Source organism: Rousettus aegyptiacus, unplaced genomic scaffold (genome assembly GCF_014176215.1).
Source record: "Rousettus aegyptiacus isolate mRouAeg1 unplaced genomic scaffold, mRouAeg1.p scaffold_m13_p_2, whole genome shotgun sequence".
NCBI lineage: Eukaryota > Metazoa > Chordata > Mammalia > Chiroptera > Pteropodidae > Rousettus > Rousettus aegyptiacus.
This window is the reverse complement of record NW_023416295.1, coordinates 61,718,442-61,734,032: the sequence shown is the minus strand read 5'-3', so window position 1 is coordinate 61,734,032 and position 15,591 is coordinate 61,718,442. Positions and strand designations below refer to the sequence as shown.

Sequence of the window (15,591 nt, the reverse complement as noted above, 5' to 3'; positions counted from 1 at the left end):
ATTTTTAATGCTAAAATGTCTGCATCTAATTTTGGAATACTTGTTTGGAATTTCACACGCATGATGAAAATGTGTGTTTCAGGTTTGCGGAGAAAAACAGCGCTTTGAGAAGTTGATGGAACATTTCAGGAATGAAGACAATAACATAGATTTTATGGTGAGCTATTTTAGTACTACATTCAATAAAACGAACTCAGTCAGCACTTTTTTTCTAAAGCCATTTATGTTTTTATGTATTAGACATACATATGTGTGGATATGTTACAAAGGACGGGAAATTGAGTATTATATGCTATTACTCCAATCTAGACTGTCCCTCGTAATCTGTGTTTTTCCTTTATGGCCAGTCATATTCCTTATACATGCACTATGGCACTGCTCAAAAGTACAGATTATTGATAACAAACAGAGGGTGAAGCCATGCATTCAGGAAAAGGAAGTTAACACCTGGTGCTAAGTGGCTGCAGTTGCCACCTTGAGCTGTCAGTCATCCTGCAATAATAATCCTTAAGGCAGAAACCAAAGATCTTGAACATTTTGACTTTCGAACACCCCAGCCAGCAGCCTTTTCCAGACACTATTCTCAAATATTAAAGTGTTTTGGCTTGTAGAATTGACTGTATGTACCCCCCTCCCAAATTAATATACAGCAATGATTTTTCCCCCTCTTTATCCCTTTCCTGCTCTAATAATTGTATGAGGAAATAATCACACTGCAGTCCCCTTAGCAGGATAGATCACATGCAGTGGTACGGGGTCCGGCAGCAGGGCTGTCATTTTCAGGTACAAACCGCAAACATATTTGTGCACTTCTGAAATCGTGTACCTAAATCTTAATCCTGGACTGAAGGTGGAATCTACTATACAGAATTTCCTGAGACAGATTAATCTTGAGTGTACCCAGGTCTGCAGGCTTTCTTTGACCCATTCCCATTGACATAGGAAGCTTCTGAACCCAGGACACTCTTCCCTGGAATTAATCTCCTAGATCGCTTCTAGCCTGGAACAGATATCTCAGTCAGTTCTTACAAACCGAGTCTTCTAAAACCTGTGCTTGGGTTATCAGGCAAAGTTTTCATTTGAATTGCTTCAGTGACAGTAAAATATGAAATAGAACTTTGCAGATTTCTAACCCTTTTATGTAAAATTTTTTTTCTGAGTCCTCAAATTTGATGTGCATCCTGGTCCTCAACCCCTTCCAAAATCAATGAGAAAGATGAAATCTTTTCTAGAGAAGATTTTCTGTTCCATAAAATATATATATGTACGCTTTTTAAAAAGATAAAAAAATAAATGTGAAACGTACCTTTATGCTGGCTTTTTAATTCTTGTTATGAGGATTTTTTGGAGTGTTCAAGGCTGTTTGAACTTGTGATAAAAGGTAAAGATGTCATGTCCTGGCTCACGAGTTTCTTTCCTCTGCCTTCAAAGGAACTTATTTTTTTAAGCCGGGGTTGCAAACTGGAGACTCACAGGCTGAAGTCAGCCTGCAGGCCTGTAAGTTTGACAGTGATGTCCTTCCATAAAAGAATTTCGAAATTGCACGTAAAAAATACAGAGTTCAGATTTTCTTAAGCTAAAAATTTCTCATAACACTGGGCCCCCGATTTTGCGGAATATCGGCTGCTGGAGCCCAGTGTCCCCTATTCCTTTGGTTCATCACAGTCCACCCCATTCCCTGTTGTTACACATGGCCCACCTTATTCATTTATCATACCTACTGGGTGTCTCTTCCATTTGCGTTTCTGCTGAAATTATAATTACGTTAAGCCCTTTAAAACGCCTGCACTATGCATATGAGAGCGTATTTCATGTCAGTTCATTTATTCATATACATAGGAATCTTAGAGGCTGCTGGTACTTGAGTACTATGTGCTCGATTCATGTGTCACCTAGCAAGTAGTTGCCTCTTAGGCAAATCATAAAACTCAACACATCATTTAGACCTGCTTTCAGAAGAGATATGGAAAGATGCCCGAGTCCAATCATATTTTTCCTCCAGAAAATGAGGCTTTTTATAAACTATCTTGGGAATACAATTAAGGTACATAACCTCCCAAACAATATATTCCTTATAAAATATAGTATAAAGTCTTCTAATGTAGCACAAGACCTTGTTATGTTTTTTTTTTTTCATACCAAAGGGGAAAAAAAAACTGACAAATCTTTTTTTGGCTCATTAACCATAGCACCTGAAGTAACTTTTCAGTAAATTGCAAGAGTCCCTTGTAACCTTGAGAGTTTATGCATCTTCCAAGGGTATGCTATGTATAACAAATACTCAAGGAAGACTCTAACTTGATTACAAACAATTTTAAAAAGATGAAGGAAATTGGTTTTAAGGGAGCGAGGAAGAGTGTTATGGTTTTCAGAGTAAATGTGAAACCGGGGTCCTACCATCTTTTTATCTCCTTGCAGGAGGCTCTGTTTAACCATATGGGGAAAGCATCAGTGAGATATTTTTATTATAAATATACGGTCACTATTAAAAGCAAAATAGATCTATGGAACTCTATACTGCTTTACCATATGAGGAGCAGGTTTTCTCTGTGGCCAGTCTCAGGGCCACTGATACAGTTGTGGGTAGAAAGCAGTAAATCTGAGGGTTCTATGAAATGGAAAGTGGTCGATTGTTTAAAATGGAAAGACGGGTCTGAGATCCTGTTAAGATTCTGTTGGTGTGGTGGGGCCCACAGTGAGATTTTAGAGTGATTATATCTTCTGGGGTGATTATAGGAAATTTGAATTTTTTCTTTGTAATCATTTTCAATAATATATCTGTAACAACTTACATAGTTTGTGCTGTATACTTATATAAGACTTAAAAAAAAATAGCTTTACTAAGATACAGTCAACATACTATCCAATTTACCCATCTGAAGTGTACAAGTCAACATATTTTTAGTATATTTGTCGGGTTATGCAGTCATCACTACAACCTAATTTAGAAAATTTTGTCACCCCCAAAAGAATCCCTGTACCCATTAGCAGTCATCTCATTTTTCTCACCCCTAGTTCTAGGCAACTAACTACAAACCCGCTTTCTGTCTCTGTAGGTTTGCCTATCCTGGATATTTCATATGAATGGAATCATATGTAGTCCTTTGTGACCAACTTTTTCACCTATAATGTCTCAGGTTCATCCATGTTGTAGCATATAGCAGCACTTCATTCCTTTTGATGGTCACGTAATAGTACATTACATGGATAATCACATCATTTAATCCATCAGTTGGACATTGTTTTTTTTTTTTCTCTTTGTCATTATTATGAATAATGGTAATGTGAACATTTATGTACAAGTTTTTATATGGATTTTATTTTCATTTCTCTTGGGTATATACCTAGGAATGAGATTGCTGGCCATGTGGTAACTCTGTATTTGACATTTTGGGGAACTGTCAAACTTTTCAAAGTGGCTGCGTCATTTCGTATTCCCACCAGCAATGGATGAGGGTGCCAGTTTATTCACATCCTTGCCAACATTGTAATTATCTTTCTTTTGGATGTTAGCCATCCTAGTGGATGTAAAGTGGTATCTGATTAGGATACCTATATAACTTTTGAATTAAAAAAAAAAGTTTTAAAGACTCAGTGAAATGAAGGAAAAGGAAATTGGCAAGTGAGCTTAGATTTATGCAATTGAAAGCATATGTTATGATTAAACTGAGAAAGCAAATGTGGAGCCCATTTAACCTGTTGCAATTTCATTTCAGGTGGCCTCTATGCAATTTATTAATATTGTAGTCCATTCAGTAGAAGACATGAATTTCCGAGTTCACCTCCAGTATGAATTTACCAAGTTAGGCCTGGATGAATACTTGGATGTAAGTATAGCTGAAAGCTTTGGCTTTAATATAAGACTTGATTTATTGCCTACCTTCCAAAACACACTTACACAGTGACTAAAGAACTCTTAAAGCTCTATGCAGTCAGCTTACTGTAGTGTTAGTTCAAAGGAACCAATCTGAGTGATGCAGTCTGCCAGAGAAACTGGATTCTTGCAGATCTCCTGGGACCATAGGCTGTCATCTGCCAGCAGTCTTTTAGTACCAGAGTCGAATGACCTCTTAGAGCCTCGTTGCAGCTTCCCTCTGCCTTTGAGCTCTGTGTGGGCCAAGTCTCATTGCACCCTTCCTTTGGGCTGTTGGGCAATTCTCATTCTTGATTTCTCTGGGGACCCTGTACGGGCAGGGAGAGTCAAACCAAAACTGCTGTAGAGTAATGAATAATTGCTTAGAGCATAAAAAATATAATGGAAAATGGAAAGTAGAGACTTCCTTATGCAGTTTTTACATTCTGATTAAAATGTTTGATGGCTTTAAAAGTTCTACTTTTAGTTCTTGGGAGAAGGGAATCAAAAGTTCCTCTCTCTCTTGATCCCTTGCAGAAGTGCTCAGCTACTTCCCTGAAGGTCTTCAGCTTAGAAACCGAAAGTTGATGTGAAAATCGTAAATGGACTTGAGTAGCTCTGTGTGCACAGGACATACCCCGTCCTTTGACTCTTAGGCAGTTTTATTTTCCATTCTCAATAAGAATGGTCCACTTGAATTTGGGAGACCACTAGCAATAGGGCAAGAATTGTTGACCTCAATTTCAAGGCTATTTAGAAAAAGACAGAAGTACTTACTTTCGGACATCTATAGAAATTCAGCTGCCCATCTTCATGAGGCGGAATGCTGAGAAATTACACAGACTGTACCCTCAGTTTATTGCAAAGTGGAATCACAGAATTGGATCCTTTAGAGCTCATGGCTTTGCTTATTGGATCAGTGGGGCTGCTCTTGGATGAACTGGCCTAATGTTCTTCCATTAAAGAATTGTTTCTCTGTTTAAAGGCCACTTAATCTGACAGAACATTGTACTGAAAGGGATTTTTTTCTTCTTTGAGATTGAGATTTGTCTGTCTTCTTTCCCCACATGCTTTGAGAGTAGCAGAATTTGGACAAAAATTGTGTATATAGCTCCCTAGTGGTGGTCTGGGTGGTCTTGCGATGGCCGTGCAGAGCATCCTTCAGGTCCAGGATACAATGGCAGGTAGTAACATATCAGCACCTGTTATTTGTTGTGAATCTTGTGAAAAATCCCACTAAGCTGCTTTTCTGTTTTCTTTTCCAGACTTTGCCTTTATTCAGAAATCTTTTTCAGTTCTGACTCCTTAACTCAGAATGAACATACTACCTCTTCAGAACAAGCTGAGTTGTGGAATGCCAGAGTAGATCTAGGATAAAATCTTTTTCCCTGAACAGAACAGAATTCCTTTGAAAAATTTAAGATTTTTTCCAAAATTCTGCATTTCTTTAACTTTCTGGTCTGTTGCTTCTGGACCCTGATAGAGTGGTTAGAAGAATAATATAAGCATAGAACTTTTGATGCTTTTGTAGTTTACAAAACCCCAGCCTTGTAAGGAGCCATTAATTTGTCTGGTAACTGTTCGTCCGTGTGCCACATATTATTCTAGCCACTCATCTGCCCCCCAGGGAAAGCCATGACTTATGTTACTTGTAAGGAAGACTCACTGATTTACTTGACCTCTAATTTCACCTTAGAATTAATTGATTTCCTCTGAAATGCCTAGCCCTGGAATGTGGAAAATGGGGGAAAGCTTTCTGATCTGTGCTTTGGGGCACCGTGAGCTCCTCGTGTTGGGGCAGTGTCTTAGGGAAGTAATCATGGAGGGTGGATTCTAGCAATTTGTGCTCAGATAAGTCCCACAGCTAGTCTGCTCTCACCTTCCACCTAACGCTCACCTCCAGCTGGAACCACTATCACTACCCAGGCCTAAGGCTGCTATGAGTTTCTTCTCTACAGCTGCTCCTCACGTTTTATGTTATCTGTGACTGTCATTCCCTCTCGAAGATGCTTTTAGTTTTTCTATTTTCCTGATTTCACCTGTATCAAAATGTTTTAGGTTGGAATATATACACACAAGGAATATATCCACAAGAAGGTTAAGGAAGAAATGTGTATATATTGAGAGAGGATACTAAAAGTAATCTAATAGTACCCCTTAGATAGTTATTCCATAATTCTCTGAAGGAGGAGGATATCTCATACTCTCTTTTGGAAAAGACTAGACTGTTTGAAACAAACAAAAACATGTAGGCCATTGGGTAATTATGTTCTGTTTTCACTGATATACTAACACTATCTTGTCTTGTATTTGGATTTTTTAGAAGCTGAAGCACACTGAGAGTGACAAGCTGCAGGTGCAGATTCAGGCTTACCTGGACAATGTCTTTGATGTGGGAGCTCTGCTGGAGGATGCTGAAACCAAGAATGCAGCCTTGGAGAGGGTGGAAGAACTGGAAGAAAACATCTCTCATGTAACTAGATCTCAGAAAAGGAAAAATTGCTTATGTTTTAGCTAGGTGCAAAGCAGAATAAATGTTAGCTTTTATTACAGTAAATGGAAGGATTTGGAGTATAGAATTGAGTTGCAACTTGGGGTAGAGTTGTCAGAAGACATCTGGGTTCTTTCAAAGAAGACAGGTATGTAACTTCAAACTAAGTGGAATCTGTGTCTTGTCTTGGCTCATGTGCTCAGTTTCTGCTGAGTCCAGATTTCCTGGCCATCTTAATTATAGGCACAGGAGAGTTAGAATGATTGGCATTGCCTAGAGGGAAGAGCAACTCAAATATGTGAATTTGGCCCAGGATGAAGCGTGTTTTCTGAATAGGAATTCTACCAAATGTGTCCACACAGGCCCGTGGACAGCAGGGTCTAGTGGTTTCATGGTGCATGTCTTCACATTCCTGCCTTAGAGTTACTCAAGTTCTAAATAGATTCAACAGTCAGCATGCTCAAGGAAATCAGCTTTCCCATAAGTCCCTCTTTCAAGCAAAGTGTCCTCTAGTATAATGCCAGCTCTGAATCAGAGCAGGGGCTCATTTTTATTTGAGAGGTTTTTCTTGCCACAGGCCCAGGTGAATTGGAGTCTGAAGGCCTTTAGAGGCTATTTGTTTGTTCATCCATTCAAGTAACATTGGAGTATTGTGAGCATGAACAGAAAAATGGTGCTTCTTAAAAACCCAAGCATTCTGAGGACCATATTATATTTTTTTGATCAATTCCAATTGACAATGTCCTTGATTGTGAAATGAATCTTTTTGAAGGGATATTATTTTCCCTGTGAACATTTGCCTCCACCTTTTCTTAGTTATGAGCATTACACACGTGTTTTAATGTCCTTCGCCTTTCCCATCACTCTGCTGTGAGCATCTTCATAGCTGAGGTTAAGCCGAATTGCCAGACCCCTCTCTAAGGAAGTGCTGTAGTGAAGGCCACACCAGTTGACACCTGCTTAAGAAGAGCATTTACAGGCTGAGAGTTTCTTCCCTTGATTGATTTGTATTATTCTGAACATGATCAGTGTAAATCTCTATTCCTCTTCCTCACCCTGCCTCCCTGATATTCTTTACTTGTGATCATTTTGGGTGGAATATAAGAAATCAGAAGCTGCTCAGTTCGAGAGCCTTATGCAGACAGTAACTGTTTAATGTATAGCTCACCCTGTCTTCCTCTTGAAGCCTCAGCCGGCATCGCATGACCAGACTTACATAACCCACTTTCGTAGCACTCCACCTGTTTGTTTGAACTGCCCTTCCAAAATGACTTTTATTATTTAGTTAGTTTGGGTCAAAACAATAGTTGTGTTTTTCAACTGGTTACCTATAACAACAACAGAGCCAAGTTTTCTGGATCAACAGTTTTCAAAAGCTTTTGCCCAGTGGCCTTTCTTAGGGAGGGAAAGGTGGACTTCCCCCCTCCCTCACCTACTGATCTCTAGCCCCAGCAGAAGTGGAGAGAGCCACTGCACGTGTCGAAACACCGAGGAGCTGATGTGTGGGTTTCATTAAAGATCATGTATAAATTATTTTCTGTTAGAAGCAAACACATATTCAGAGCCATTATTATAAATATTTACATTTCCAGAAAACAACTTGTGGACAGTGATGGGCCCATAATGGTCTTTGAGCTATGCTTTCTGAGAACCAGGGACCTGATCAGCATGATCCTGTGTTGTGACCCAAATTCCCTTTCAAAACTTTATAGTTGTCTGAAAAACTGCAAGACACGGAAAATGAAGCCATGTCCAAGATCGTGGAACTGGAAAAGCAGCTCATGCAGAGGAACAAGGAGCTGGATGTTGTTCGAGTAAGTGTGGTGGTGACAGCCGGCCCAGATGGGCATTGTGGGGAGTGTGCTCTAGCTTTGGTCTAATAGAGCAATGATGCATTCATGCCATCGGAATGCATTGATGCAGCGTATTTACTGGAGCTATTTCAGAGGTGATATTCAAAAGTACACATAGTTATGGTCTGTATACACACGTGTGTGCAATCAAATGCCAGGAGTTCAGTATTTCCTTATCACAGGTTTTGGGAGCAACAATATTTTCCCATCTGGATGATTCTGTGGATCACTCATTTGGTTGGAAATAAAAAACACAGCATGGATTTAATTCATGCCACTTATTTATTTTTATTAGAACTTGGATTTCTTTGTTATTTTGATTTGCTTCTACTTGAAACCAGATTTGGTGGTTGCCATGGAAATGGTGAAATCACAGTACAGGCGAGACCTAATGGCATTCACAAAAAAAAAAAAAAAAGGCAAAGTAAAACTGATCCGTTTTATTATCAGATAATCCCAGCTATTTTATTTGGCGTTAGCATTGTTTTACCTTATGTGTCAGGTATTTATGGAGTGCCATCCGTGTGCTTAGAATCATACAAAACATAAAACCACTAAAATGCCTGGAGGGCTTTCAGGCAAATGGCTTGCCTTTACACCACTGTTAATGAAATGGCACATTTTATGTGATGGTTATCATGTCTGTGTGTGTTGCTTGATATTCTGACATGTCCTACAGTTAACTCTAGGAAATTTATTTTCTGGCATGCCATCGAGACACAATCGTAGCATATGGACTCAATTCAAGTTCAGACTCTTAGATTATTAATAATAGACAGGGTGTGAAGAATGTTTCCCTGCCTGCTGGAGGTTTGTGGTGAGAGATCACGTGTAGAAGGTCCGGCAAGTAAGTTTCATACAATCCTTTCACTGGAACCTTCGTGGGCCCCTTTTAAAAGGAACTGGGACAGCCTTTGAATTGAAAATTGTAACTTTTTTTGTTTTTTGCTAAAAACCTAGACAGAAATAAGTAAATTAGAGGAGGGAAGCACTGGCCCATTTTGTTAACTCCATTCCCAAAAGGGAAATGTTACAATAGTTGCCGTCCTGAGCTTGGTCAAGAGGCATTGTGAAGGCCAGAGAAGTCCACTGAGGCACAGTCAGCGCCTGGTTACTCATGAGGAGATCATTACATGCTTTGCAGATTTTTAATCCCAGTCTGACTTCTATCCAAGTCTGAGTTAGGGCCTTTTCGTCTGCTGTTAGTTAATAATGTATATAGGAGTTACAAATGAATTTTAAAATAAGTGAAAGGAAAACGTGTAGCACTACCAGAATACCCTCAAGATATTCTACAGTCAGCTATAAAATTATTTTGGAGTCATCTCTGCCCTGTTCCTCTCCACCTTCAGGGAAAATTGAGTTAGCTACATTTATTAACAGAAAGAACTACATTAACAATAACAACTGCTAGCTTATATCACGTGCATTACCAGTGAACAAATGATAATGATAACGAATGATACAGAATTCCTTTATATGAATTGTTTTCTTTGTGCTCAATTTGTCAATTTGAAGGTAAGAGGTATGAATGTCATGTGCAGACAGACTCTTGACTATGGATTCTTTTGCAGGAAATCTACAAAGATGCGAATACCCAGGTTCACACATTAAGGAAAATGGTCAAAGAAAAAGAAGAAGCCATTCAAAGACAGTCTACCCTGGAAAAAAAGATTCATGAGCTGGAGAAACAGGGGACCATTAAAATTCAGAAGAAAGGGGATGGGGACATCGCCATACTTCCAGTCGTGGCTTCTGGCACATTGTCCACAGGGTCAGAAGTGGCAGTGGGTAACTTTGTGGGACCAGTGACGGGGGCTGCCTCCTCCGGACCCTTGCCCCCGCCTCCCCCACCACTACCTCCGTTGTCAGACACACCTGGAGCAGGTAAGACGCCTTGGAGGGAGAACTGAGGTAGTATGGGGAGATTTGTATTCCTTTTTTTTTTTACCCACTGTTCATATATGTTCTTTGTCTGCTTTTGTTGGCATGTTCTTTTACTTATTGATTTTAAGAATGTTTTACATTTTGAAATTAATGTTGTAAATCTTTATTTCACATATGTTGAATATACTCCCCATTTGTCAATGAGGAAATTTTAGTCTTTGAAAAAATTTTTTGTCCTTCTCACTGTTTTGTTTTCAGATGCTTTGTGTGCACATGATGTATTGCAGGAAAAACCATTCCCTATTTTCAAAGTCAGTGTTTCTTTTCTTTTGCTAGTGCAAAATGGTCCAGTAACACCACCTATGCCGCCACCTCCCCCACCGCCTCCCCCTCCCCCACCGCCTCCACCCCCACCCCCGCCTCCTCCTCTCCCTGGTCCTGCAGCTGAGACTGTGCCAGCCCCTCCTCTACCACCCCCTCCTCCCCCCTCTGCACCCCCGCTGCCCGGGACATCTTCACCCACAGTGGTTTTCAACTCAGGATTAGCAGGTAAGCGCATAGAATTAAGACCCAGGTTCTTGAGTAATAAATACTCATTTGTTTAGCTCTGGAGGGTTAAAGCCGTTCTTTGAAAGTTCAAGTCTTGTAATTGCATGTATATCTTCTTAATATAAGAACATCGCTGCAAATATAAAGGGAAATTGTCGTGCACAGGAGGCATTTTTCTCTGAGTAGCCTTTGTTACTCTCTCCCTAGCAGGAAATTCTCATCTCACACTGTCTTTCTGCCTTCCATGCTCCCAACCTAGAGAAAGGCAGAGAGACAAGTTATCTTCTTAGGGATCAGTGCATTTCCATGGGTTCAGCAATACTCTGGACACCTGTAGTAGCCAAAGCTCTGACACAGGGTGCCTCTGGTACGTGTGGCTCGCTCTTTCTTTTCTTTCCTTTTTTTTTTTTTTTTTTTTAAGAATTTGCGATATCATCTAAAAGAAAGCGCCTTTTTGTCTAATTGCCTGATGTCGGCTCCCAGGCATTTCTAGGCATTTGGAGGCATCAGAGTTCAGTATGGTACAGTTAAGCTTCGAGGAAAGTGCAGCCAGCGGCAGTACCTCCATGCCTTGGAGTGCTGCCAAATAATACATGTTTCCTTCCTGCTGACCAGGGCAGAAAGCAGCATCTCTGTTTCACCAGAAATAAAACGAGGTAGATGCGGGACAAGAAGAAGACAGTTGCTCTGATGCCTCACAATAAGAGTTCTTTTTTGTTTTTTTTTTGGATTCACAGAAGTGAACTTTTAGTCTTCCAAAATACTGCAGGCCATTTTCCCAGCCTTGGACCGTTTCCCTGGCATTTGGAATTGCTCTGAGCTTTGCCATGCCATCCCTGTGACATTGAATGATTCTGCTGCCTCATCCACTTAAGTCTCTTTCTGAGATCTCTTTTTCTGATGAAGAGCTATCACTCTAATAGTCTCCATTTCCAGGGCTGTGGTAGTTCCAAGTCTTTTACCCAAAGTCTAAAAGACAGTCTCAGCTACAAATGACGTCCCAGTCTCCAACCGTTAGAGGGTCCCATCGTGGCTTTACCAACCAGTCATTAGGGCTTGCTCATCCTACTGACTGAATGCCCTTTTGGGACACCAGAAAGCCACCCATAGCAAACTTGTTCCATATTTTTGGCGTTTGTTTCCACCCCAGCTTCTATAAAACTGTCAAAGTAACAAGGTGCCTGTTCAAAGTAATGTGTACAGTAAACCAGTGACTTATTTCTACCTTTCAAGGTCATCCCCATCTGCTACATCCTTCTAGAACTTTTATTGTTTCTGAAGGACAAAAGTTGAAGGAGCATCGCTGTGGAACTGTTTGATTTTAGAACATAAACAAAAAACCTAACAGGCCACAGGAGTCTGTTCCCTCAACAGGCTGTTTTCAGCGACTGAGTGTGAAAACATGTAACTGCCATACGCACCTGGGCTCACTGATTAGACTTTCCCTGTAACCCCCTACGCGTCCTCACTGTGAGGAGTATTGCTGTGGTCTCTCATTGAGTCCTGCTTTCCTTTCTTTCTGGCAAAACCTAATGTTGATGCAGCCTGCACTTGGGGTCACCTGAACTCTAACATAGAACTGCCTTGGCAGGGCAGAAGAGCCAGCAGGTTGAGACGTGCAGGTCCAGGGCTCCCTTCCGAATGGGTCTTGTCCTCTCTGGTTCCTTTTTTTTTTTTTTTCGTCTGGGTTCTTTCCACTACTTAATTTTTAAAATTTGTTGCCTATATTGCTTGCCTCAATTCCATGGAGTCGAACTCTGTGTTCAGCTGATTACCCACTGCTGCCTTTAGGGTTTGCTGCAATTGGAAATTGTCCCCTTTGTGTCTTTTGCAATTTAGAGGACTGTATGTGGGATTGAAGAAACTCCTCTTTAGTGCCGTAAGTATCCCTGAAACAATTACAGGATTTTCTGTTTTACGGACGTACAGATTATAATTTCTTTATGAATCCTTGGTCGCTTGAGATCAGGCAATTTCTCTAAGGCCTGTAATTTCTTTTCATTACTCATCCTTAATTTGGCTGTTAATACTCAGTGGTTGTAGCTCATTTTGCGAGATGTTTTGCTAGTGTGTTCAGTAGCTGTCTTTCTCTCTGGAAACAAGAAGCTAGACAGAATCAGGATGTCCCATTAGAGTCAAGAGACAACTGAGGTGATATGCTGAGAGTTCCCAGGAAGCCCTAAACCTGTGACATCGCTAGGTCCTTGGATCCACAGGCAACAGGATATCTTATCTCTTCAACAGGCAATGAGCAAGTGTGTTCTTGGTGGCTGAGATGGAACCAGGAGGAGGTCCCCTAAGTTTAGTTGAGTTTTCTTTGCATCTTACAGAGAAAACATTAGTAGTGTGAATTGCACATTTGAAGTGTAAGACTTCCTCAAACCTGTGACAGGTCAATCTGGCTCCCGTTTCCTGGTTAGGTCATCTACGGCAGACGGCTGGGCAGTCCCTAACCTTTGCTGTCTCTCTGGGAGACTGCTTTGGCACTTCACAACGAGAATTTGGACTCTAGCTGATCGTTTTTCATTAAAATATTGTTCATATCTTATGGAACACTTAGTATAGCACTTAGTTTGGGACCGCTATAATGAAATTATTTTCTCCCTCTTCTTAAATAAAAGGATTATTTTTTGAAACAAAATAAAAAGTGAGTCTTCAAGGCAGGCCTGAATGGAAACGAACTTTGCTCTGCGCTGCTGCCTTGTGAAATGTGTCCGAGAAGCATGAAATTTTACGCTAAGAGCGTGTCCACTGCTGAGCTGCTTGACTCTAACTGATGTATCTATTTTTTCTTTTTTCTTTTGTATTTTCTTTGTTCTTTCCGCTTCCGCAAAAGATGGGCCAATCAAGCTTTTCTGTAGGTCGCTCCTCACTGAGTGTGTTCAGTATTTGCCGCGTGTTCCTGTTGGTCACAGTGTGCCTTGACATCTTTCCACTCCACCTAACTTTGATCCATTGCATTTTGACTGTGTCTGTGGGGAGTCTTGGTGTTGACTGGTATTCCAGGTTTGCCCGCGCTTTTTAGTTGAACCTGTAGAAGAGATCGTGGCCCTTTAAGCAGACATCCTGGATTTCGTATGCCACATTCCTTTCCCATTGAGAAAAGAAGGGTTTTTCCTTTTAGTTCAGTTTTCCTAGTTAGATCTAAGGCTTCAACTTTAGAAGGATTTTAGGTTATTCTGAAGGGAATAGGAAAGCTCCCCTACTACCTTTATTGAACGAGAAGAAGCTACTCCTGGGTGCTGATTTTCCAGTTCCCTCCCATTGAACTCCGGCTCTCTTCATGGAACACCCCATGCACTCACACAGTCACTTCTCGTAGCCCGAATGCCATGTATATCATGGTCACCTATACCCCTCTCCTTCCCTGACCCCTCCCCACCATTCCCCAGTCAGAGTCACAGCACCTTTTCCAAAGAGATTTTTTTGTCTCTGTTCTGATCTTGCTAAAAAGTTAAAAGTGGGGCGGCTGCAGATTGAATGACTTGTAATGAGTGCCTTGAGGCCTGCAGTGTCTGTGGAAGGATGGTGGAACTGACCTGTCACCTGAGATTATGAAAAGATTCCTGCACAGCCACTCCCCGCTCCCTCACCATTGCCGAAGTCCCAGCCGAGAGGCAGGTCTGTTCCTGTGTCCCATGAAGGACATAGGTTTTCCTAGGCATTGCAGACAAAAGTGAAGCGCGGCAAGGAATCCAACTGTCGGGTACTAGGGACTAAGGTGTCACATTCAGCAGTGGAAAGGCCTGGTTTGGCAAAGCTGTGTTTCTGTGTTCCTGCATGCCTTTGTGTTGATTTTATCAGATGACATTCCTGCTGTTTATATGGCTTTGTAACTCTGGAGGAATGAGAGGCACTGTCTGCCTCCTTTTTTCTGTTACCTCCCACTGAGGCAGGCAGCCAGGTAAAAAACCCCGTCAATGCGTTGCCTTTATTTTGTTCTGTGCTAAAGTTCTCCTCCCTCCCTTGCTAATGACATCAAATAACAGAGCTCCCAAATAGTGCGGTTCGTGTCCCAGGACATACTTAAAAAGGCAAATACATACAACTAAATGTTTTGTGAAGACTTTTTTTTATGATGTGTAATTAATTAATAGACTATTTAATGGATTGCCTTTTTTAGCTCATTTCCCCAGAGTAAGAAGAGTTGCCCCCCACACCCCGCCCTGTGCCCCGCAAAGATAAAGCTCTTCTTATCTATTAAGAGAAGTTTTGGTATTTTTATTAATGAGTACATTGACACCTTCTAGTAGCACATAGCTGACATGTGGCGGGAAGTTGCTCTTCAAAAGAGGGGAAAGGGACTGTGGCCAGTTCTCACAAAGCAATATGAAATTTGACTTCTAAGTACCCCTTTTATCTACTTAAACATTTTCTATTTTAGGCCATTTGTGGCCCTTAGTCTGTTTGAAATACCTCAACAGCCATTATAATCCCCATTCTCGAAATCATCCACAGGAATGTAGTACTCCGGCTGAAAGTCAGCATTCTTGATGTTACATTCCTGGTGGTTTAGAGAGCCACTACCTGAAGTCTCTGACCGTCTTCTGAGATTTGTTTGAAAAGATGTGTTCTAGAACCAGGAGTTTAGCATGTCAAAATCTGAGTCACGCTCATCAATATCAAGCCAAGTCAGACTATTTGCCTTCTCGGCTATCTAGTAACATTAATAATGGTTTTTGCTTCCCATACTTTATTTGCCCTAAGCATTATCCAAACTTTGTGACCATAATGCAGCAATCCAGTCGCCTGCATTAAAAAAACAAGAGCCTCTGGCTCTTAGACAACTTTAACACGATGTTTTATCAGTTAACCAAATAATGACGTCAGATTGCTCTGCTGAAAGCTATGTGTGATATTCTCAAACACTTGGGCATCTCTTGCCAGCTTCCTCCAGTGTTAAAGTGTCATCTGCAAGGACTGTTGCCTGATTGTTCTCGAGGGTCTTGGGGTCTTGG

The 15,591-nt window shown here is 40.9% G+C and overlaps 1 protein-coding gene across 5 annotated transcripts in view; it reads left to right on the top strand.

Annotated features, from left to right (window-relative positions):
• Positions 1 to 15,591, top strand: part of FMNL2 (formin like 2) — a 257,183-nt gene that overhangs the window by 221,287 nt on the left and 20,305 nt on the right. For all 5 annotated transcript variants that reach the window (XM_036235892.1, XM_036235889.1, XM_016151086.2 and 2 more), the window contains 6 exons: positions 83 to 157; positions 3,717 to 3,827; positions 6,177 to 6,326; positions 8,057 to 8,158; positions 9,772 to 10,084; positions 10,421 to 10,633. In XM_036235892.1, coding sequence (XP_036091785.1) covers positions 83 to 157; positions 3,717 to 3,827; positions 6,177 to 6,326; positions 8,057 to 8,158; positions 9,772 to 10,084; positions 10,421 to 10,633 — 964 coding nt within the window. The remainder of the gene's footprint in view (positions 1 to 82; positions 158 to 3,716; positions 3,828 to 6,176; positions 6,327 to 8,056; positions 8,159 to 9,771; positions 10,085 to 10,420; positions 10,634 to 15,591) is intronic.